The 22,035-nt window shown below is 43.7% G+C and overlaps 2 protein-coding genes across 4 annotated transcripts in view; one reads left to right on the plus strand and one right to left on the minus strand.

Moving 5' to 3' along the window:
• Positions 1-22,035, plus strand: part of PAK5 (p21 (RAC1) activated kinase 5) — a 169,984-nt gene that overhangs the window by 2,698 nt on the left and 145,251 nt on the right. The window lies entirely within an intron of this gene.
• Positions 1,736-15,820, minus strand: LOC110395540 (D-beta-hydroxybutyrate dehydrogenase, mitochondrial-like). The gene is made up of 4 exons (XM_021390091.1): positions 15,472-15,820; positions 8,211-8,363; positions 5,563-5,693; positions 1,736-2,760 (listed from the first exon to the last, which is right to left on the minus strand). Exons 1-4 carry the CDS (start codon positions 15,803-15,805, stop codon positions 2,413-2,415), a joined length of 966 nt encoding a protein of 321 aa, XP_021245766.1. The 5' UTR covers positions 15,806-15,820; the 3' UTR covers positions 1,736-2,412.

The raw sequence follows: 22,035 nt of genomic DNA on the forward strand, positions 1-22,035 counted from the left end.
AAAAAAGGAGCGCAGCACCCCTTTCATCACTGTTTCTTGTGAGGGTGTCTTTTCTATTAAGCCTCAGGTCTCTGAAATCATTCCCTCTGATTTTTTAGATCTAATGCTATGCCGTGGAGCCCATGTAACGCCATGAAAGAATTCCAGATGACTTTCAGTGGGAGTGTGTCAGGACTGTTAATAAGTGAAGCTCTGATTCTCTCTTGATTAGTTATTTATCTTAAGATCATAATATTAAAAATCTAGGGGGAGACAAAAGATAATCTTTTTGTAGCTCTTTTTCAGTTGGCTTTCACACCGACAGTTTAGGCAGCAGTGAAAATATAAACTGCCTTCACTTGTCCCATCCGTTCTCATCCAGCCTGTCACTGTACCATGTGTGAGGTACACAGTGCAAGTTCTTTGTTTGCAAGACAAAGAAATAAATAAGTGTTGCTCATCTGATGTTACACGAAGCTAATGAAATATTGATCACATGCTTCACCACATTCACAGCAGATAAAAGGATTTTGCATTTGGAAATACGTCATCTGTAGCTGGGAGACAACTTTTCTGAAGGTGCTGTCTCTCAGCAGCACTGAGGTACTGCTGCAACTTTTAGAAAGGCAAATAGACGGTGAACATTAAATGGAAAGCAGCATTATCTCTGAGGCAGCGACTGGATTGTTGCGTGCATTCTGAGCCTGATGGAGAAACATCTGGATTTCAAAGCCGCTTGTTGAGTTCAGTGCTGCTTACTGTAAAGAAGGGTAATCTGCACAAAGAATGTTTAAGAGCATGAAACCCCTGTTCCAAAGGAGTGTGAGGCTGCTGAAATCCCTAGGGTCATGCAGGGGGAATTCCTATACAAGAAATCAATTGGTTCAGTTGGAATAAACCCTGTTCCTGTTTCCTTGCCTGGCCTTGCTCAGTTGTGCTTAAATGAGGAAAGCGGATGATAGCTATCTGGTAATCTTGCTGTTGACAGGCCCGGGTGGGAGTCCTGGCTTGTCCTGTTACCAGTGCCACCTGCAGGGACGAGCTGAACATTTGGGAAGAGAAATAGAATGTTCCACCATCGAGAAAAGCTACAGCAAGATGGTTGTTCTACCACTGAGTGCTACTGGGAGAGGACCTGCAGCAGTCAGTCCGTTTGCTCATCTCCCCTATGTTCTTGACTCAGACTGACAAATTACCCTCCATGAAAGAGAGAGAATTTTTTCAGTAATTAATTAACTCCATTAGGAACGACTTCCCAGGTATGACTTGCAATTTGTGGTTCGGACCACAAATCTGACTATTATACAGGATCCTTTGATTTGGTATGGGAGACCTGGCATGGGGCAGGTTAGTGCTTCATGCTGCTGCCCTGTGTCTACCAGTGTCACCATAGCTGGTCCTAATAATTCTGTGATCTTTCCTCCTGTAGTTAGAGGATTCTGAGCCACACCACAACCAAGTCACATTTAAAACTCTTAATGTCTAAACCAGAAATCTTTTCCACAGCGGGTAGTAGGCAACTGCTAATGAAGCCAGCGTGCTCAATTACTGTCATAGATGTAAGTTACTAAGGTTTTCCTGTCATGCTAATAGATTTTTTTTTCAGTCAGACCTTAATTCCCATAATAGTAGCAGAAACAGAGCTCCAGGCTTAATATGTTCTTTTAAGCTAAAGGTTGCTACTGCATACTGATACCTGTCACCTTGGTCTTAGCTCTGACTACATTTTAGGTTAATGCACTGATTAATCCAGACATTAGATAAATAGTTTATTTAGAATTTGATATTCAGTTGTAAATGAAATGTGCTGCTTATTTTTCAGTGTCCATACACATATGCTTTGTTACACATTTATCCGTAACACCTGAAAAAGTACTGAACTGTAGTTACCCAAGCTACTGTTTCCATTGGTAAGAACACAACCTTATTACTCATTTAGCACTTCCTAACTTTCTAAAGCCACTCATCTCCGTTCAAAGTATTTCAAAGTCTGTTAGTCATTCCTAACTTTTCCATTAACCTCCTCCCATCACCTCTAATAAATTACTATTCAGGTTCCTACAAATAAGGTATTTTCACCTCTGTCATAATGATTTCAGATATGCAGTTGCCCTTTAGGTTATGCTCCATTTCGTCTCTGTCATGTCTCTAACGCAGTGATTTGGTACTGCATTAGGAAAAGCTGCATTAAATTTTCTAGGCAATACCTAGAGCAGCATAATTGGCCCTATCTTTTTCCATGAGAGAAATTCAGTTGCTGGACAAATGTATGATGTATTTCTCTGTGAACAAGTGACAGTTCTGAGTAGGGAGACCCTCCAAAGTTTGTTTCAGTTAACTGATGTCATTAGACATTTTCTGGGGGCACTAGATGGAGCCCTCGCTTTGACAGTTTAACAAATTGCCTGAGTCACTGAACAGTATCAAAGTCAGCTATGTGAGTTTTACTTTACTCAGTGCGTAAGACAAAACAGAATCCATCACGACAGTTGGGAATAAAGCACATATAAACACCAGTGCTTTTTCCTTAAGCTTTGCTACCATGTAACGTGCCTTGGGTGCGGGAGACATTAGAGCATCTACCATAGCATCTACAACTTCATTGCCGTTCGTGCTTCCTTTGCTGAGAATGTTGTTGAAGAAGTCTGCCCGCTCCTGAACATACTCCTTATTGTAAACTGCCTTTTCCTCTTCGCTGAGTTCATTCCAAATCTCTTCGGCACTGACTGGTGGCTGAATTTTTGTAGATCGTGCATAATTTCCTGGCTGAATAATACAGACCTAAAAGCAAGATGTGACACTTATCAAAGTGCAGTCAGTCATTCTGAATTCAATTAAATACCATATGCAGTAAAACAGATAAAAAGCTTTTCGTGAACAGATTCCTTCTAGAAAATGCTGCTTTGTGGAAATTTCAACCTTGAAAACTTCACTGAAATCAAGTGTATTCCTGTGAAACATTTGCCATAGCAGAGATGCTTTACTCTGGCTTCCTCACTTCTCTCTGATTGTTACGTGTTCATGCCTTCACAGAATGCCGTAGTGCATCTTTGCTTTGTATAGAGTGCTTAGTGGTATCAATGTTTTGACAGTTATGAGGCAAATAATTTCGGTATGACTTCGATGTCTCCAAAGTGGAATGCTTGGAATTTTTCACTCAGTGGCAAATCTTGCAATTGGCAATGTTTTGCCCATTTGGGACAAAAGGAAATGAGCAATTCCTGGGGAAAGAAATGCCATTTTCCCCAAGCAGGGGATAATAAAAGGATGGGTTTATTGATACAAGTACAAGAAAGGGCAGAGGTGCTGCTTCAGAGGTCTCACTGTAGTCATTAGCAAATTTCCAGATTTCTGTGCATGTAGTTTTAAATTCAAAGTGTACAAACTCTTTGCAGCTCAGTCTGTTTCCTTTGCATGTATTATTCTGCTGTTCTGCTGACTTCTGGGGAATTTCAGAGCAAGCTTAGCACTTCCACTTGTGCATGCTTTTCCTGGAATACCTCAGCTAGCAGCTGGCTTGTTAAAACTGTCTGTATATGCGCAGCACTCAAAACACCATGGCATTTAACTGACCTGATTTCTAAAGTCTGTTAACACAACGTGAAGAAAAATGGTGCTGAGCCATATAAAAGACTCGAAGATTTGACAGACATTGTTTGGAAATCTGTGTTAATTTATAACCCTGGTGCCCCCAATCTGCCATCCAGCTCATCTACCGGGGGATACCACTGGTGCAGCAGCACTGCCACGTGCCAGCCTGTCAGCCTGCACAGCCACCAGTGCTCTGCAGCCCGCTGCTGGGGCCATAGCAGCCAGCAGGAAGGGGTGCAGGTAGCCTCCCCCCTGCCCCATGAGTCAGACTGCACAGCTGGGAATGTCTCATGCTGCCTTTGGCAGGTTTGCCATAAGGCATCTTTCAGAGCCCTTGCTTTAGACTCTTCAAAATTGTTTAATATTAACCAAAGTAATGTCAATAGTAAACTTCCCACATATATTTTAAAGAAAGGGGTTTTCAAAACTTTATGTTTTGCAGCTATATGAAGTTGGCTAGGAGAGATGGAGAGATTACACTTTTTGTACCCCTCCCCTCATTTTCTTTAGTCTTCTTTCTAGTGGCAGACACATGCTTTGTTTCCTATAGGTAGCCAGCTTGCCTGGACAGAGTTCAGTGGGACAGAGCCATGGTGCCATCTGCTCCTTGCTACCTCTGGGCAGCCATCTCCTGAAAGCAAAAAGGGAGTAGCAGAGCAGGAGAGAGGAGCAGTGAGAAGAGGGAGCTCATCTTCTGCAGGCTCTCTGCAGGGTAGATTCTGAGGCAAAGGCCAACCAGTGCCGTGCATACAGTGAGAAACAGAGAAATAATTCTCACAGATACTCTGGAAATGTTTGTCGGCCTGGTCTACTGTATTGTGCGCTGAGGTTATTCCAGGGGTGGGGGAACAGTAAAAATCCTAAAACCACTACAGCAGTTAACCTGTTAAACTAAGCTCTTCCATCCATTTGAGATTATCCACGGCTAATCAGTTCAAATCCTCATCATGCTGTGTGGCATTAGGATGTGTGAAATCACTTGCATTTTATATTTATCCGAGAGGGGCAGCTGATGGAGGCATAGCTATAATTTCTTCTAACATGAAGCTTACAAACAACGCTCTGTGTATGTAAAAGAGTACACCGTGTAAATTCACTAGGGAAGACTGTTCCAGAAGAGTATTTCAGCAATAGAGTGGAAAAAAACAAGGAAAAAGCCTTGTGAAGCTACTCCATGATCTAAACTTCAGGTTTGACTACCGGTGTTGCTTAGGTGCAGTACTAAGAGCACTCTTAGAGCCTTCTTTTAGGTCAGGAGAATAAAAAATTACTCTGCACAAATACTGCCTCTTGCAGAGTAGCTATTCCCAGAAATAGGGAGGAGCTTTTAAGCACTGATATGAGAGAAGAGAGAGAAAAAAACTCTTCTGGTAGGTGACAAGCCTTCATTTCTGCTGCACAGCGTTCAGACCTGGGCTCTTTGCTCTTGCAGCTACACCTGTGAAAGTTTCCATTGCTCTGTATTGTTAAAATTTCTTCACAGAGCACGGCACTGTTCAGGCAGCCAGTCCCAGAAAGTTTTTACGCTATAGAGAATGTGGAGAAAGGGTGCAAGTTGCAGCATTGTCACAGAGATGGCATGCTACCTCACATCTTCTCAGAGCTGCAACCACCACCCAGCTCTGCTGCCTGCTGTTATTTCAGCCCGCTGATTAGTTGCAGAGGAACCACCTCTTTCCAGAGGGAAGCTGCATCCATGGCTTCAGGGGAGCAGCTTTTATTGTCATCCCCTTCGTATGGATGTATGCAGCTTGCTTTGCACAAGATTAGACAGTATTTTTCATACGCCTGTTCTGGTTCCCTTGGCCAAAATATCTACCCCACACCATTGTCCTGTACTCTTTGTAAAAGCTGCTTACCTCCTTCCCTTTAAAAGATGCATTTCAGCTCTGGAGGAAGTTTCAGGAGTGAAATTTCTCCCTTTCTCATGCAGAAAACAGTGCTTATAATAGCAGGAAGTTTCACAGAGCAGCGATTTATTACATCACTTACCTGGACGCCAAACTTCTTCATTTCCAGTCTTAAAGCATCACAAAATTTTTCAATAGCTGCCTTGGTCATAGAATAAATGCCATTTCCCAAAGTAAAATAGGCAATAATGCTGGACATGAAAACAATGCGTCCTGAAAAGAAAACAGCACAAATAACAAAACTTTGCACTCTTGGTCTTTAAAGTGGAATTGACTTCCCGAGGCTTCTGACCTGCAAATAAGGTAGTATCTAGCACGATGTTATTTTGCAGTGCAACATGCAAAAGCTGTGCTGCATAAATGTGCAGTCCCAGCAAAACTGTGCACTCAACTCTGTAAAGCAGGTAACATCATGACTTCCTTCCCTCTAGTGACAGACTTTGGACCAGACAAGGGGTAACAGATTCCTAATGTGCTGCTTGTTCCGTTTGAGACAACTGACTGACGTAACAGAAGATGAAAAAAGATGGAAGCAAAGCATTTCTTTAAGATCTTTAGACCGAAAAATAGTAATAAAGGACTATGCTAGTAATAGGAGAAAGACTGCAGAGGAGTGAAGCGAATGATTTTCCTTTTGGTGGCTACGTGACTACTGATACCATTTATGGCTTTGTGAGTACTAATACCATTTATTCTGCACTAATGATGTCTCCGCACTGAGTTCTAGCTTAAAACTGTGCATATAAACCCATAATCAGATTGTACAGGGACAAGATTTACCAGAGAAAGGTGACTTGACAAAATGTGTGGAGACTTACGCAGCTGTGCTGTGATTTCCGTGATCTGTGCTGCCTGTTTTTCCTTTTGTAACTCTCGCCAAGTGCAGGCGCGCAGGCATAAAATGCAGAGATTTCTGATTTGAGGCTCTGGGCCGTGGTCTGATTCCATTGTTTATTTGTCAGCTTCCACCAAACAGTCATACCATATAGTAAGAAATGTGTGAATGTGGTACATGTATGTGTAAATACGTATACATATCAGAGGTGAGAGAGATAATATCCTCATAGCTAACAATATAGAAAGCACAGTACCATCCCTGTTGCTGCCACAGATGCAGATAACATCTGGGCACCAGATTTGACCAAATGGTACCAAGGCTTTTGGGCTATCAGAAGGGTATCATGGGAATGCAGTGAAATCTGTCATTCTGGATTAGGTCCCCTGCTTTCCTACACAGTGTCTGGGCTAAGTCTTCCATACAGTAATGTCAGAATGACTACCAGCTTGCTGATCAAGATGCTACATCAGCTGGCCTCGCTATCAGGAAAAGTTATGTTGCTCCTCTCAGAATTAGATGCTCAGTACTTGGCTGGAGGGAAATACCCTCCTTTACAAGCATTAATAATCTTGAAGCTTTTCTTGGACAGGTTGCTCATCCTGAAATGGCAGTAAGCCTCTTCCATAGGGACGCAGCCTCTGTGTAAGTGACAGTAAGATAACCTTTCCCTCCTTGAGCCACTAGCTAAGCAATTTGGAGCATGCACCCAGGATGGGGGACACACTGTTTAAATACTCTGTTTGCCTGAGGTAACTGAAACCCAGCTTTCCCAGGAGAATGCTGGCAGTTACCATGGAGCTTTAGAGCATCACAGAGTTTTAGCAGTACATATGACATCACAGAAAGAAAGCGATGTCTCCTTGTGTCATGGCCACGTAACACATTTGCTGTTTCTCACTGTATATGCAATAGCACATTCTCTTACAAAAACTTCCAGCTTGCGGTATTTAAAGATTACTTTTTTCTTCCATTAAAATATCAGCCAAAGGCAAGCAATCAGGAAGAAGCAAAGTGGGTAAAAAGAGGATGCTTTTATCTTACCAGCATTTTGTGTAACAGCGACATTTGGGGATTCCATACAAGAGCTAGCCCTACCATGCTTGATGCTGTACACACACAAGAGAATGAACCCTTGCCTTAAAGAGCTTACAATCGAAATAGACAAGCTAAGCAAAGCAGGGAGAAAGGAAAAGGGAATCTTTGTTTCCCAAATACAGATGCAGACAGATAAGGAACAAACTGCAAAGCAATTGAGACATTCTGCAATGCTGTAGAGAGCTATTCGAGCCATTTCTCATCAGAAGCAAGGGCAAAGCACATGCATATGGAGGTTCATGCAACGGCATTTATCCCGTTTGCTACCCATGCATCTCTGTATGACACTGTTTCACATACATGGGGTTTTCTGCCCAAGGTCACAGAGAGGATCTTGTCAGGCCTGGAACTGGAAGCTGGATGTCTCTAGTTCACCTCTGTATGATCACCCTTCTTCCTAAATGCCACACAGTAAAACAGTAAAGCCTACATAAAAGAAGTTAAACAGGAGTTTACTGGATCTTTGTCTCCTGATTATCAGAGCTTACAAAGTCTTGCCTGGGTTTCATAACCTGCGTTTTTTTTTTTACTCTCTGTTTTGAGCCAAATATTGAGATAATTCATTGTAAGTATTTCTTTTTTCTTATGTATTGTAAAGACAGAATCTTTAAGGGTTCTTTTCCTCTTAGGACTTCACTGTCTTCTTAGGATCAAGTTGCTCATTCAGGACACACAGAAGGAAGCTGTCATTTCAGTTCAGTGAAAGACAATTAAGGCTTCTTTTATAGGTGCTACATTACCCTGATTATAGTAATCTAATTATTCTACAACTCCAAATAACAGTGGATTAGCATTACCCTTGTATTTCCTTAGAAGAGGAAGAAATGCCAGGGTTGTCCTGATGCTCCCAAGAAGATTCACATCTGCGAACTTTTCATATTTCTCCATAGACAGCCACCCTGTCTCGCCGAATGTTGAGATTCCTGCGTTGTTGACAAGCCCCCAAAAACCTAAAGAAGATAAATACCTTAGCAAGCATCTTTCACTGAAAGAAAACACCCAAACACCACTAGTGATCTGAACTCTGGAAAACAATGTTTCAGTTGCATTATTTTTTCGTCTTTCCACTTAAAATGCGGGACTGTTTTGTTTAATGAAGGGGTGTAGTTTTGCCCACTATCTGGACAATGTAAGTCTCAGTGCTATTTAATAATCACTCACTTTATAGTCTTCTTAAGTTATTTATGAATAACACGATCTGGGAGACTACTTATTACTGCCAATGCAATGTATCATGGTATTTTAATTACTCGAATCCCACTGTGTGCTATGAGCAGCTTTGTAAAAATTACATTAAGCAGTCTAAAGGCTAAGGGGTAATATTTTCAAAGTGCCTGACTAATTTAGGAGCCTACGTCTTTTTCAGGACTTTGAGCTTCAATTCCTTCTGAAATGAGACACAGTTGGGTAACACAGGCACAGCACTGGGTAAAGCGGCCAAGTAAGGTCCGTGGCTGTAGTGTTTTCTGGATTTCCTACTCTTGGCCAGCTCTATTCCCATGTAACGATGGGACTCAGTAGAAGCCCAGCCCCCTAAAAAGCTGTAAGATTTCAGCATTTACAAGCAGAGCTCTCCAGGCAGCAGAGCTTGTTCTGACATAAATACACCAAGCCCTTTAGCCCAAAGCCACAGAACATTTCATGTGAACATTGTGCAGCGCTCAGAACCTTGGTTGTTGGACATGCTTTTTGCTGAAGTGTGGCAGTGCTCGCAGATTGAAGCTGACATGCTGACTTGTTCTAGCCTACAGAGCACATGTCTACAGATGTACGGTAAAGCAGTAAGAGACACGGTGCTTGTGAAAACATTGTTGTTTCTGTTCTCGAATCCTAACTTAAAGAGTATTTCTAGGGTGACCAACAGTGTAATTAAGATGTACTCAGGGTGGACTGAGAAATAACTAAGTTTGCAACTTGTCTCTGCTGGCCTTGCCAATTTTGCTTATGCATTTATAAGAGATGTTGTACATGTCTGTTTGAGGCAAATGATCCTGCCTTCTGCAGGATCTCCAGGTCGAGGTTTCTGGCAAGGCAGTGGGTAACACTGCCTCTCTTCCATCCCCTGGACAGAGGGGGGATGTGTGAGGCCTGCTGTACCCATGCTGGCAAAGATGCTTGCAAGGGACCCTTGATTACCCAGGTGAAGGTGTTGCAGAAACCCATTTGCTGAGCTCTTTTCTTTGTGAACGTCCCTGACAAAGCTAGTGTGATAATTTCAGTGTATCTTGGTCCTTCCACTGCTCTGCCAGGAACTGCTGATACAGGATTTCATTCACGGCAATAGTTAAAGCTGAAACAGACAATTTTTAGAATTACTTTGGAAAGCAGAGCTCTGTAAGCATTCCTAATATATATACACAACTTGTGCTACAGAATGCAACTGGTGCTTAAAGAAACAAGGTTGTTTCAGTGAATGTCACAGTTGCAGAGAAAAACACTCAAAATCAGTAATTTGCCTCAAAAATCAGTAAATAACTGTGTCCTCCAAAGTGAACAATCATTGAGGGGTCTGTCACACAGCAGTCCTTGACACTGGACCTCTCTCATGACTGTAGATACAGACTGTCTTCTGCCCTATTCATACTGATTATCCTTTGTACTCCCCCCTTTGGCACAGCCCCAGATGTTAGTAAGACAAAGGAGAGGAAATGGACCAAAAAATAAGCCCATCGAATTTAGCATCCCAGGTGTCCTTCTTTTTCCCTGCTGCTGTTCTGTTCCAGGTTTTTCCGTCATTCTGTGGCTTGATTTCCCCTTCTTAAAATGGAACTAACCCCATAGGGCCGACTTCCTTGTAAAATGTTTCACGGTCACTGGATTAGATTCCTCTGTAAGAGCTGATTATCAACATTTTTGTACTTGCGTGTGATCTGATCTGCAGATGGACTGAGTAGCTGCACACTCCATCTGTTCAGGCTGCAGGTCTCTCTACTCAGGTTTATTTTTAAAGAAGCTAACTCTAACACAACCCAAACTAAAGTCTGGCATCACTGCCAAAGCTGTTCCTTGATCTTCTGTGCTTTACCTTTTCTAATTGAAACAAAAATGTCATTTTGCTTTTGCCCCTGCACCTCGCACAGCACAGCAAGAACACCTGCTCCACATACCCCCAAATTCATTAGGTCTTCAGAAATACGGCCATTGGACTTTAAGCGATTTTCTTTCTCTAAACTATGAAATACAGAATTTAATTTGCAAGATAAAGGTTTTCTCTTCAGCCGCTTGCCAGCTTTGCCTCCTGCACTTCAAAGACTCAAGGTGGTTAGTGGTAAGGCTAGCTCATGTGTACAAACATGCAGAGTTTATAGAATAACGGCTCTTTCTTTCTTTTCAGTGGCCAGATCAAAGTGAAGAGAAAAAAAAATTGCTTGAGTTAAACTGAAACAGGCTCTTTTGAGGAAAAGATTAAGTAAAATATAAAAAGAGACTTTGCTCAGCGTCAGCTCCAAGTATTTTATTTGCCCTCAAGTGAAACATACTGTTCCTCAGCAGAACATTCTGACATCTCCAAATGGGAAATTTTCTGAAGTTTTCTAGAAATCTTCTTGCCACTTCTTTTGGTTGAATCAATTTTCCAAATTCTACCCAAATAATGACCAGTTCACTGTAGCCACATACCACTTTCTTTCAAAAGAATTACTACCTCATGAAAAACAACCTGCCTTAGCTATGCAATCAGGTTACTGGAATCAGCTTTCATCTTCCTTTCCTGAAACACGTGAGATAAAAATTAATGCTATAAGCCTGCACACAAAATATTTTGTACATTTGCGTAGACAAATGCAGCTCAGGGAACCTGAGAAATACAGTCCTAGGAGAGAAATCTCCAAGAACTTTCCAGTGACACCAATGGCTGGCCTCCTCTCGCCTGTTCCCTGAGTGCTTGATTCTGTACAGGGTTTGCCAAGTACAGCATGTCACATGCAAATAAAGATTTGCTGGATCCTACACAGGGAAGGGACTCCAGGTGGCAGTTTTCAGCACAGAATCAGACATGATTTCAAAACTAGGGTCTAGCCAGATGCAGGTGTATTTCCCGTGCTCAACAATGGGATTCCTGGAGAAAATCCAGGGGCTGTCTGCAATATAGAAATAGTGTGGCCATAAAAAGCTCTGGGAAGATCTGTGCATCTGTTGAAAGACTTCTGGTCAGAATGTCAGTGACATGGTCCTTGGTAGAGCTTGCTGTGAATCTTTCATATCTAGAGCCAGACAGTTCACTGCCTCCTCGAAGGACAGGGCACAAATGAGATTGAACAAAACAGCTGAAGAAAAGAGACATCACATTGCCTCAGAGTGTCAGACACATCAAGAAAAAACAGCTGATGATTTGATCTGGAGGCAAAAATTGCTCACTGTCATAAAAGAACTCAGTCCGGGGCACAGTTTAGGAAGAGAGGTGTCAGGCTGTACCACAGCAGGCAGGAGAGAAATAAACTGGAAAGCAGAAAGAGATTTTCACTGATCTCTGTTAAGAAAACAGATTCTGAGGACAAAGATTAAGAGAGATAGCAGAGGATCTAAACAATCACTTTAAGGAAACCTAACTTAAGATTAGTGTGGCTTTCAGGAGAACACTGGCTCTCAAATAACCTCCCAGATAATTTCTGCTTCAAAGCATGTTGGCCAAAAAGCACATATCCAAAGTCTGTCTTTAGGCCCAAGAGATACCTGATATTTTTTTTCCAGAAACTCTTATTTTCTTCCTGTTCAAGTCAATCAAGCTGTGTATTTGCAAAACACACGGTTTTATGTGTTCACATTTCTGTGTAAGTGTCAGCACATAGGTGTTATCTGAATTCAACCAAATTTTCAAAATTCAAATGTGTGTTTTTGATTTCACTGATCTTTGGAGTTTCTTATCTAAACTGGGACTATGCATTAAATGGCAGGCTCTTTCCTGAAGGATCCCAATACTAAATGAAACTAGCCAAATGGTGTAGAGTGTGACTTGCCAACTTCCTATTGAAAAAGGCAGAGAGGGAGCAAATGAATCTGCTGTGGGAAATGTAGAGTGTCCATGGTAACAGGTCAACTGAGACTCCTGAGTTTCAGATATGTAGCTTCTAGAGTCACCAACCATTCCTCCAAATGCTATGCTGTGGTTGTCTTCATTGTGAGAATGAGTCTATTTGTGGATGATGTCTGGGCTAAACGATGGTACCATGGACCTACTGGATGGACTATGAACAGGAAATCTTAATTAAGGGGAGGGTACTATTTGATAACCTAGTAGTGGGAGGTAGGACCAAAGTGAATATCCCTCCCTTCCACAATGTCATCTACTCACAACATGAATGGATGAGAAATTCGTGTTTTAAATAGAAGAAAATCCAAAAAATACTGATTTTTCCGTAGGTCCTGAGAGAGTTAGCAGATCATCAAATTGTTTAACTTCTTTCTCACTGTTTTGGTACATCTTCTAAAGTTTTAGTTCGAAGTGTATTGCATTAAACCTAAAGGTAGATGAAGTTATTCCTTTTTGAGCATTTTGGAATGATACGGGAGCATTTTAGTGATACAGGGATTCATTGAGTAGAAATACCCAGAACTGAGGGAAGGGGAAGGAGAGGCAGAGACAGCAGAGTTCAGCAGGATTTACAAACTTCTAGGCAAATGGAGCACTTCCAGTAACTGTTTTAAAGGCAAATGCTTTCATAGCTTTTAAAACAAGCGAATCTAGAGTTTACTGTTGTTGTAAAGCACACTGATTTACCTTCAACACCACTCACTGGATTTCTGCATCAGTTTGAACTGTTTGTGCAAAACCAAAAAGCAGATTTTCTTGCTGACAAATGCCTGTTTAAGACACTCTACTGGACTCATCATCTGCTCTTTGTTCTCCCTATTGCAAATATCTGACACATACTTGATTTTCAGTTTGGTTGGTCTTATGTTGGAGGCCCCTAGGTCCTCTATGATCCACTAGGGAAAATGCCCTAAGGTTTCACTGCAGAGTTCCTTCTCCAGTGGGGCACTAAGACACACACTTTGCTGCTCACCCTTTGGGAACCGCTGGGTAGCAGATAAAGGGTTCTTTACAGCCACACATTTTTCTCTCCTTCTAGGTAATTTCAGAACATAAATGAAATGGTTCCAGGTTTTCCTTCCAGTGAAAAAAACCCACATTAAAAACAGTCTTTGACCTGAATGCAAAGAAATTAAGATTACTGTCTTTATCAAATAAAATGGTTCACTTAAGAGTTAACCTTCAGTTGAATTGTTACGTTGAAACTATTTTTATAAACTACCAAAGGAAAAATATCTATTTTTAGAGGTGCCAAGAAGGAACACTCCTCCTGAAATCCTTTGCTTGAAGATTCTATATAAGTAGAGTATCCTCACAGTTTCATTACATTTGAGATAAAAATATTTTATAATCGTATTTTATAAATTATGGAGTCAACTTGTGGCATTCGCTCCATTAATACCAGGTATTAAAATAGCTCCTTTGCTCCTTCTTATTGGATAAATGTAGGAAGATTAGTTGATAATTGGGAGTTTTCCCAAATGGTGTGTGTTCTATCTGGTTCTATGAAATTACATTTTCTTTTCTGCCTTTGCAACATAACCTTCACGCCGCTGCAGCCCAAAAGCTGACTGACAACAGAAAAATGTTTCATAAATTCTGTGCTTTGTCTATACATGCCCAGTGCTGCGTTATGGGTCTAAGGGCCTGACTGAAAAGCCCTCTCTGCACACACAGCATGTGCACAGTGTCTGAGTTTCAACACCAACTGTGCTCAAGTGTCCCCTTCCACAAGAACTGGTGAGATCTGCCTTGATATGAAGGCATGTCCGCATGCCTACAAGCAGCAAGGGCAACCAGCAAGTTCAACCTGAGCTGTGGACTCCAGAGTCTGCATGCTTGCACAAACACAGCCGCTGCATAAACCACCAGAATTACAGGATACATTAACTGATCTGTAACCCAGAGTTTCAGGTGACCCAGTCCTTGTGCCCCATCTGGCCTGTAAGAGCTTTTGTGGGTCATCTGTGTTGTCCCTGCAGCTCGGGAAAGAGCCTGAGAGAGGAAGGCTCTGCCTCTTAATCAGATAAGGTCAAGATCAACCATAAATACATGGACTTAATGAGCAGCATTGAGGCTTTTTCTTACTTCAATTCTCATTTCATCCCCTTCCCAAGGTGCTAATGAATGAGGCAGGCAGAGGCCTTGTATGTCATGCTATTTCTGCACGGTTTATTCTCTGCTATGAGCAGGAACTGTTGGTCTGTAATTGAGGGAATCATCTGAGTTGAGAGTGTGCGTGCCCTGAGCCACGTGCATCCCTGGGCAGTACACTGTGGGTCGCTCTGCCCTGCAGCCCTAACTGTGAAACGATGTAAACGTGGCCCATCTACACACACCCTGTCACAGCTTCTGAGGTGATGAACCGGGATTTACGTTGGCTGCGGTTCCTGTGCAGTGTGGAATCTGTCCACTCTCTTTGGAGCATGCTCCCTATAGAGTGTATGGTTGCCAGATTTCCTTCTAAACGACCCTTCCATGAACTAGCTTATCAAACCTCAACTTGCACTGAGAGGCGACAGGCACAGCAGATGCCCTCCGCATTTATTTATCCCCTCTTTCACAAAACATGCCTAGAAATCTCTCCCTTCCCCGCTGCCTCCTGTGCATGCTCACATTTCTCAGCTTTGTCTGCCAGACACCTGCAGAGGGCTTCCAGGAGCAGCCCCGGCGCCAGGGGCGTTCTGCGCTGCCACAGAAGGGATGTGCACCCACCTCTGACCGCAGCGTGCGTGCTTCGGTGCCGTTTGGGGCTACGGCCTGCAGTCTGTGTACCGCTTAACACGGGGTATTTTTTTTAACACCAACTGTTGTTATTACTGCTAGTAGTAACTGTAATTAGCACCATTAATAGCTGTGCTCTCTAGCAGCGAGAAGTAGCGGCCGCAGCGCTCGGGCAGCTGTGCCGGCAGCCCTCCGAGCCCCGCAGCCGCCGGATGCCCGCGGGCCCGCCGCCCCCGCCCGCCGCCCGGAGGAGGCCGCCCGCCGGCCGCGGAGCGGGGCTCCCGCCGCGCCGCGCCGCCGCTCACCTCGCTCGGGCAGGTGGCTGAGCACCAGCTCCTTGGCGGCCAGCACGTCGCGGCCGCGGGTGACATCGAGCCGCAGGACGCGCATCCGCCCGGCGTCCGCCGCCGCCTCCCGCTGCAGCCGCCGCGCCCCCTCGCCGCCGGGGCAGAGGCAGCCGGCGAACACGGTGAAGCCGAGGCGGTGCAGGCGTAGCGCCAGCAGGTGCCCGAAGCCGCTGTCGCAGCCGGTGATGAGCACGGCCCGGCCGGCCGGCTCCAGCGCCGCCGCCTCGCGCCGCCACCGCCGCGCCAGCAGCAGCAGCGGCAGCAGCAGCAGGAGAGGGGCCGCGGCCCACATGCCGCCGCGCCGTGCGGGCCCGCGGAGCTGGCGGGCGGCGGGCGGCCCCCGCCACCCCTCCCCGGCGGCGGCAGGCACCGCCCCTGCCAGCCGGCGGCCCGAGGAAGCCCGGGGCTTGGCAGGGCGACCTGCCGAGCTGCGCGCCCGCCAGCCGCCGCGGGAGGACGGCAAATTCCCCACCCCGGGCTTCTTGCTTGCTTTGAAGCGCCGTGCGCTAGTCAGAAGCGATCTGGATTGCACCGAGTAGCATCCTGGCTTGTTTCAGAAATAGTGACTTAGAAATAGTGCTGACTGCTAGCAGTCAGGAGGAGCAGAGAGGTGATCGTCCCTCTGTACTGCACTGGTGAGGCTGCATCTTGAGTATTTTGTTCAGTTTGGGGCCCTTCTCTACACAGAAAGACACTGAGGGTCTGGTGTGTGCCCAGAGAAGGGCAGTGGAGCTGTGAAGGGTCTGGAGCACAAGTCTTAAGGGGAGCAGCTGAGGGAGCTGGGATTGTTCAGTCTGGAGAAGAGGGCGCACAGGGGAGACGTTATTATCCTCTACAAGTGCCTGAAAGGTGGTTGGGATGAGGTAGGGGTCAGCCTCTTCTCCCGGAGAACAGCGACAGCATGAGAGGTAATGGCCGTAAGTCTCTCCAGAGTAGGTTCAGGTTGGATATTAGGGAAAATTTCTTCTCAGAAAGACTGGTAGTGCATTGGAACAGGCTGTCCAGATTGGTGGTGGAGTCACCATCCCTGGAGGTGTTCAAGAAACTTGTCAGTGTGGAACTGGGGGACATGGTTCAGTGGTCATGGGTCGATGGTTGGACTAGATGATCCCAGAGGTCTTTTCCAATCTTAATGATACTATGATTCTATTAATTCCAGCAGCAAAGCTACCACGGACAGCTCTGCTTCTCCCCTACATGGTTTCCATCACTGCAGAAGACTTTGGTCATAGGGCATGAAATGAAAGGATCATGAGTATTTCAAGATCCATGAAATGGGAATTTTTAATCCGTCTTCTGTATTATGCTATATCTGTCCTTTTAAATCAATGCAGTTTGCTACGGCCCATGTCTGTGCCTGCTACGTGGTGTCAGGTGCCTGTAGGTGCTCCTTGGTAGAGTCTCTGTTTCTGTTTTCTGTAGGCTGAAAGGACAGTTACACACTGCTGAAGACAGATCCTTGAGTGCTAAAACTACAGGAGTCATTTGATTAAGCAGTGGCTTCTCTGCCCTTTCTTTCATTTGAGAAACTCCAAGCTGCTGGTGAAAGGGGCAGCCTCCTCTGAGTAAAATGACATGGTTGGAAGGACCAGATGACTTCATTTATTGTGATTTAAAGTTGGCCTGTAAGATTACAAAGGGGGCAGAGTCATTCTTTGATATATAGAGACTAAGAGAGGAACCGCTGGACTTAATACACATAGAGATGTTCCTGTATATTTGCCTAATTTGGATCCCTGTAGCTCCACAGTTAGCCTTGTCCACGTTTAGTAGTTTGTCTTAAACATACACTGTATCTGCCTGTGACAGAAGTGTTCTAGAGTTGGTAGAGCTTTGCTGTACACAAGTCTCCAAAAACACCGCTTGTCCCTGGAATCAGCTGTGTTTCTTGTTTGTGTTGGGATCTCTTTGCACTAATATAGAGCGTTTTGAATGGCATTCTAAGGAGAAAAGGAATAATTATTGTTTAAATCTCTTTTCCATGGGCCACAGCATTCATTTCTACTCTTGTCAGCTGCTGATCTGCCAATATTTGCTTAGGCCTTAAGTTGTTCTGTGTGGTCTCTTCTGCGCTGTTTGAGTCCCCAGTAGGCATTGCATAATAGGACATAGAGCCTCAAGGGGCTTGGAAAAACACAAAGAAGGGAGTGGAACGGTTAAACCCAAGGTAAGGTATCTAGATGCCATCCTCAGTAGAATGTACCTGATGGTGCTCCAGCACACTAGGAGATGCTGCCCTTTTTTAGCCTTCAAAAAATCACTTGATCTTCCATAACCCTGAGTCACAAAGCATTGTTTTTTACATTAAAAAAAATATTATGCAACCCTCAAAATCATGAGAGTTGATAACCATCTGTCCTCCCGCCAGTTTCCCTGTCTGGTTCCCTGCAGCATAAAAAGATGGAGAGGTGTTCCAGATTCACCTCCTCCGTGCCTCCTACCCAGATCTCTTTTGCATCTGCCAGCCTCTGCTCTCTCAGCTTTCTTGTCCTATTAGTAACACAAAGATCACAGGCAGTGCCAAAAGCACTCTCCCAGAGAATAAAAGGTAACCCAACTAACCTCTCAATCTTGTGCTGTCTCTGTTCCAAATAAATTTCAAAAGATATTAAAAATGTGGCACCCAAATATGGCATGCCCTTATCTGAGAAAAGGAGCAGTATGTTGTCAGAGCAACAGAATAATTTAGCTTGAGACTTGTGGATTAGAACTGTAAAAAAATATCCTTCACATTTAGAAACAACTTCTTGACTGCCTAGTCCAGTAAATGTGGCCAGGTAGGTTTACATACAGTTCATCGGCGGTAGAGTTTCTCCATTTGTTGGAACGCTTTTTCTCTGGATGTATGTTAGCCTATTCCTAGCTCAAAGTGTATATATACACACATATATGTTAATATTCAGATTGAATTAATAACTCTGTGTTTTGTGTAGTATCTGAAATGCCCTTTTCCTCTTTTAAAACTCATTTAAAATAAAAACTATGATTTTATATTTATCTTCATATGTCCTATCTCATCTGTAACTCAGAACGGTTGTAGTTTTCCTGTAGCAAGTTAAAGAAAGATCTGGATACCAAAGGGGAAGGTGGGGAAATGGAAGATGCTTAGAGGCTGGTACTGGTGAGGATCTGAACAAGTCTGCACCTAGAACACACCCAGGTGTCTTCCTGGGAACAGCTACTTGTGAATCTTGAGCCTAAAGCTTTCCTTTAGGGTGGCCCGCAAGTTTCACGGTTACTGCAGTTAGGAAACTGAACAAGCTTTCCAGGGACATCCAAATCCTTCTTAGGTGGCTAGAGGAACCGTTAGATATTCAAAAGAGCTGCACTGCTGAGGATCACAGTGGCTGCCCTTCTTCCACACCTTGGAAAATCAGACCACTTTCACAAGTGCTTAACTGTGGATTAAGGCATTTATGATTAGATTCCTCTGGAAAAAGTACTGCTTAGACATTACTAACTCTACTAGTTATTGTTCTGAAACAAATCAGACGGGAAAAAAAAAAGATACTGTAAATCTTGGGTTGAGCAGAGGAGTATTGTGGTGATGTCCTTACCTGCAAAGCACAGATTGAATTTCTAATGGGCTGTCAGTTTGTTCTCATGCATTGGTTGGAACAGAAAATGGTACAAGGAAGCTGGGATGGGCTGTGCTCCTCTGGTGCACCCCAGGACTTCCAGCTTGATCTTCAGGGGTGAAGGATCTGTGCTTTACTGAGTTCCTGAGCAAAGTGTTGGCTGTAGGGAACAGAGCTTGCTAGAGAACATCGAAGTAATGTGAGCAGGTCTCTGTTCACCCTAACTCTGGGAGAAAGCCAGGTTTGAAGAAAGGGGCAATGAGCTTATTTCTGCCCTTTGTCCCCTACTTTTTGCCTATTCTCATGTCTGCTCACCTCTGTTTATTTAACCCATTCTCCTGTTCCAGTTTCTTCAGCCCCTCATTTGTTTCCCTCTCTTCTCAGTTGCAAATTGGAGCTGTCTCAAGATTTGCCATCTGTCATGCTCAGTGGTACCCACTCTCAGTGGTGGGTAGAAGGAGTAATGATATTTGATGTCTTTCTTACAGCCTTTCTCCAGTGTTGTGTGGAATTCATTATTATTTTTATTTTCTGAAGCAAATATGCCTCTGATGCCTTTCCAGGTAACTGCAAAGCCATCTATGGTTTCACAGGAGGCACTGCCAGTGTGAAATGTCTCTTTGTCACAGCTTCAGAAGGGTGCTGAGAATGTGACAAACCGCCTCCTAAAAGCTCCATGAAGCCAAACAATCTAGAGAATGGCAAACACGCTCCCTTCTTTTGTTTAACATTGTTATGCTTTTGAAGCTAATGTCATGATTTCCAGAGTGCAGGATCAGGATTTGTGACCAGCAGGAGGTGACTGCAGTGCACTCCTTTCATCATGAACGTGACGCTTCTCTTTGCTATCCATTGTGCCTTGTTGGCTCAGAGTCCTGACCTTTTCGCTCATCTTCTGGCTCTTGTACAAGGAATAGCATAGCATGCTCTGGACAATAGCTAGGACTTTTTGCTTTTAATACCCTGGAAATAATGCTTATCTAACAGAAAGAAACATTAAACTCATCCTGGCCATAAAAGTTTACATTCCTGCCTTCTAATGCTTGACACACAATTGCTTGCTGCAGTTATCCGAAAAGCTGAAATCGAGCCTGCCTCTGCAGGCAAGCGTTTCAGCACTGGAAAAACTAGCTTTCCAGGAAGAAGATTAAAACAGTGTATTTTTGGTGCAGTTAGACAGCTGAAGACATTCTGAACAGTAACACTTGGAGTTTTTAGAGCTGGCAAGCTGTGCGTCCTAGTTCAGGACTCAGCCAGAGAACGCTCAGCTATAGCACCAATGGAAGGGAGGCTGTCATTGCACGTAATTAGATAGGAGCAGTTGCATGTGGGCTGTGCATGGGGAATATCAAGTCTTTGAAGACTAAGCAGGATGTCTGGTTCTGTATAATGTGATGAGCTGTATTAAAATCTTATTGCACAGTTTTATAAACCCTGGACTCAGTTGGTAAAACAGATTTAGGATGCCACGTGTATTGCTCAGCGTGACATAAAAAGGAGGTTGCTTCATTTTCAGAGAACGAGACTGGAATACCTCTACACATGAAATATTTTCAAATACCTGTCACTGGTACAATATCCAGTCTATTCCAGAGATGAAGTTTTCCATTTGCCAGAAGTTATTTTATTAAGTCCCTAGCATTAAGTACTTTCTGACAGGACAGGGTTAGTAGCAAACAAACAAAAAAGAGACAGGGAAAATTCACATAGAAGCAGGAAAATCTGCTTTCTCCTCTAACCTGAAATGACAGATCCTTTTTGAACTGAAACTCCCCTGGCTCAGGGGTGGATGTGTCATGGTTCAGCTGGTGTATCCTGTGCACAGACAGCATGAGAAGTGAGCAGACACCCTATAATTTGAATTATATTAGTCCAGAAAGAAACAAACAAAAAATAAATTCTATTTTGTCTCATTTCTAACATGCAAGACAAATGTCGGATGATTCTGACTTGAAAATGCTACTGCAAAATGAGTAGAAGTGCTTAGGCTGGTCCTCCCCACAGAGTAATATCCATATTTGCCATGGAGTGGTTACTGTGGCATAGCAAATGGAGAGCTTCAGGTGGAGGTGGAGGATAAGGATGAGGGAAAGTCAAGTTTCCTTCTCTTCCTGGTGACCGGAGCTAGAAAGGTGCTGAAATCAAACCAGTTCATACCATCATTTTGCCTTAGCTGCATAATGTGGACGTTGATTCATCAGATAAATTGTTTTGAACCTGAAGGTTACTAAAAAAGAAGCAAAACATGAGATTAGGATTTATCTGTGGTTAGAAGTTAATTCAGCTTGAGAAAGAGCATGTGCTGGAACACAATGGCTCTTACAGAATATCTCCACATGATGAAAAGCCTCTGTGTTGGACAGCTGTGAGATTCCAGTGATGTTCAGGTAGATACCAGATCAGTTTGATGATGCTAAATTGATCCAGCAAAAGCGTTAGCAAATTTTAAAATAACTTTACCTGAGTCCCAAACATCCCGCTCCAAATCTGCCCAGAATTAACTTTTAGTAATTTGGGTTAATTTTGTATAGGAAGACTCTGAAAATGTAGAGGACACCTTTATATTGGTTCAACTCTGTAAATGTTCACAAAGCAAGAGGTAGAAATGCAAACTCTGACTCACGTTGCAATAACCTGAAGGAAGATAGATAAGACGTGCCAGGACCTTCTCTCCCTTCTGGGGATTAGCTTACCCCGCTAAGGACAGAGTGTTCATGAAAGCACCAGATTCCATTAGCAAGTTTTTAGTGGGCTCTGATTTTCCTGTTTCTAAACTGGAGCCCAAACCTTCTGAAGTCAATACAAAGATTTCCATTACTTTGGGCTGCCTGATTGCAACAAATGAACAGTAACAGCCTGGAGCTCATACACTAACGTAGGCAGTGGGGTTTTAGCTTTCGTGTAAGAAATAGGTTAAACTTGCTGTTTCTGATCTTTGAATTCC

The sequence above is a fragment of the Numida meleagris genome, chromosome 3 (genome assembly GCF_002078875.1).
Source record: "Numida meleagris isolate 19003 breed g44 Domestic line chromosome 3, NumMel1.0, whole genome shotgun sequence".
NCBI lineage: Eukaryota > Metazoa > Chordata > Aves > Galliformes > Numididae > Numida > Numida meleagris.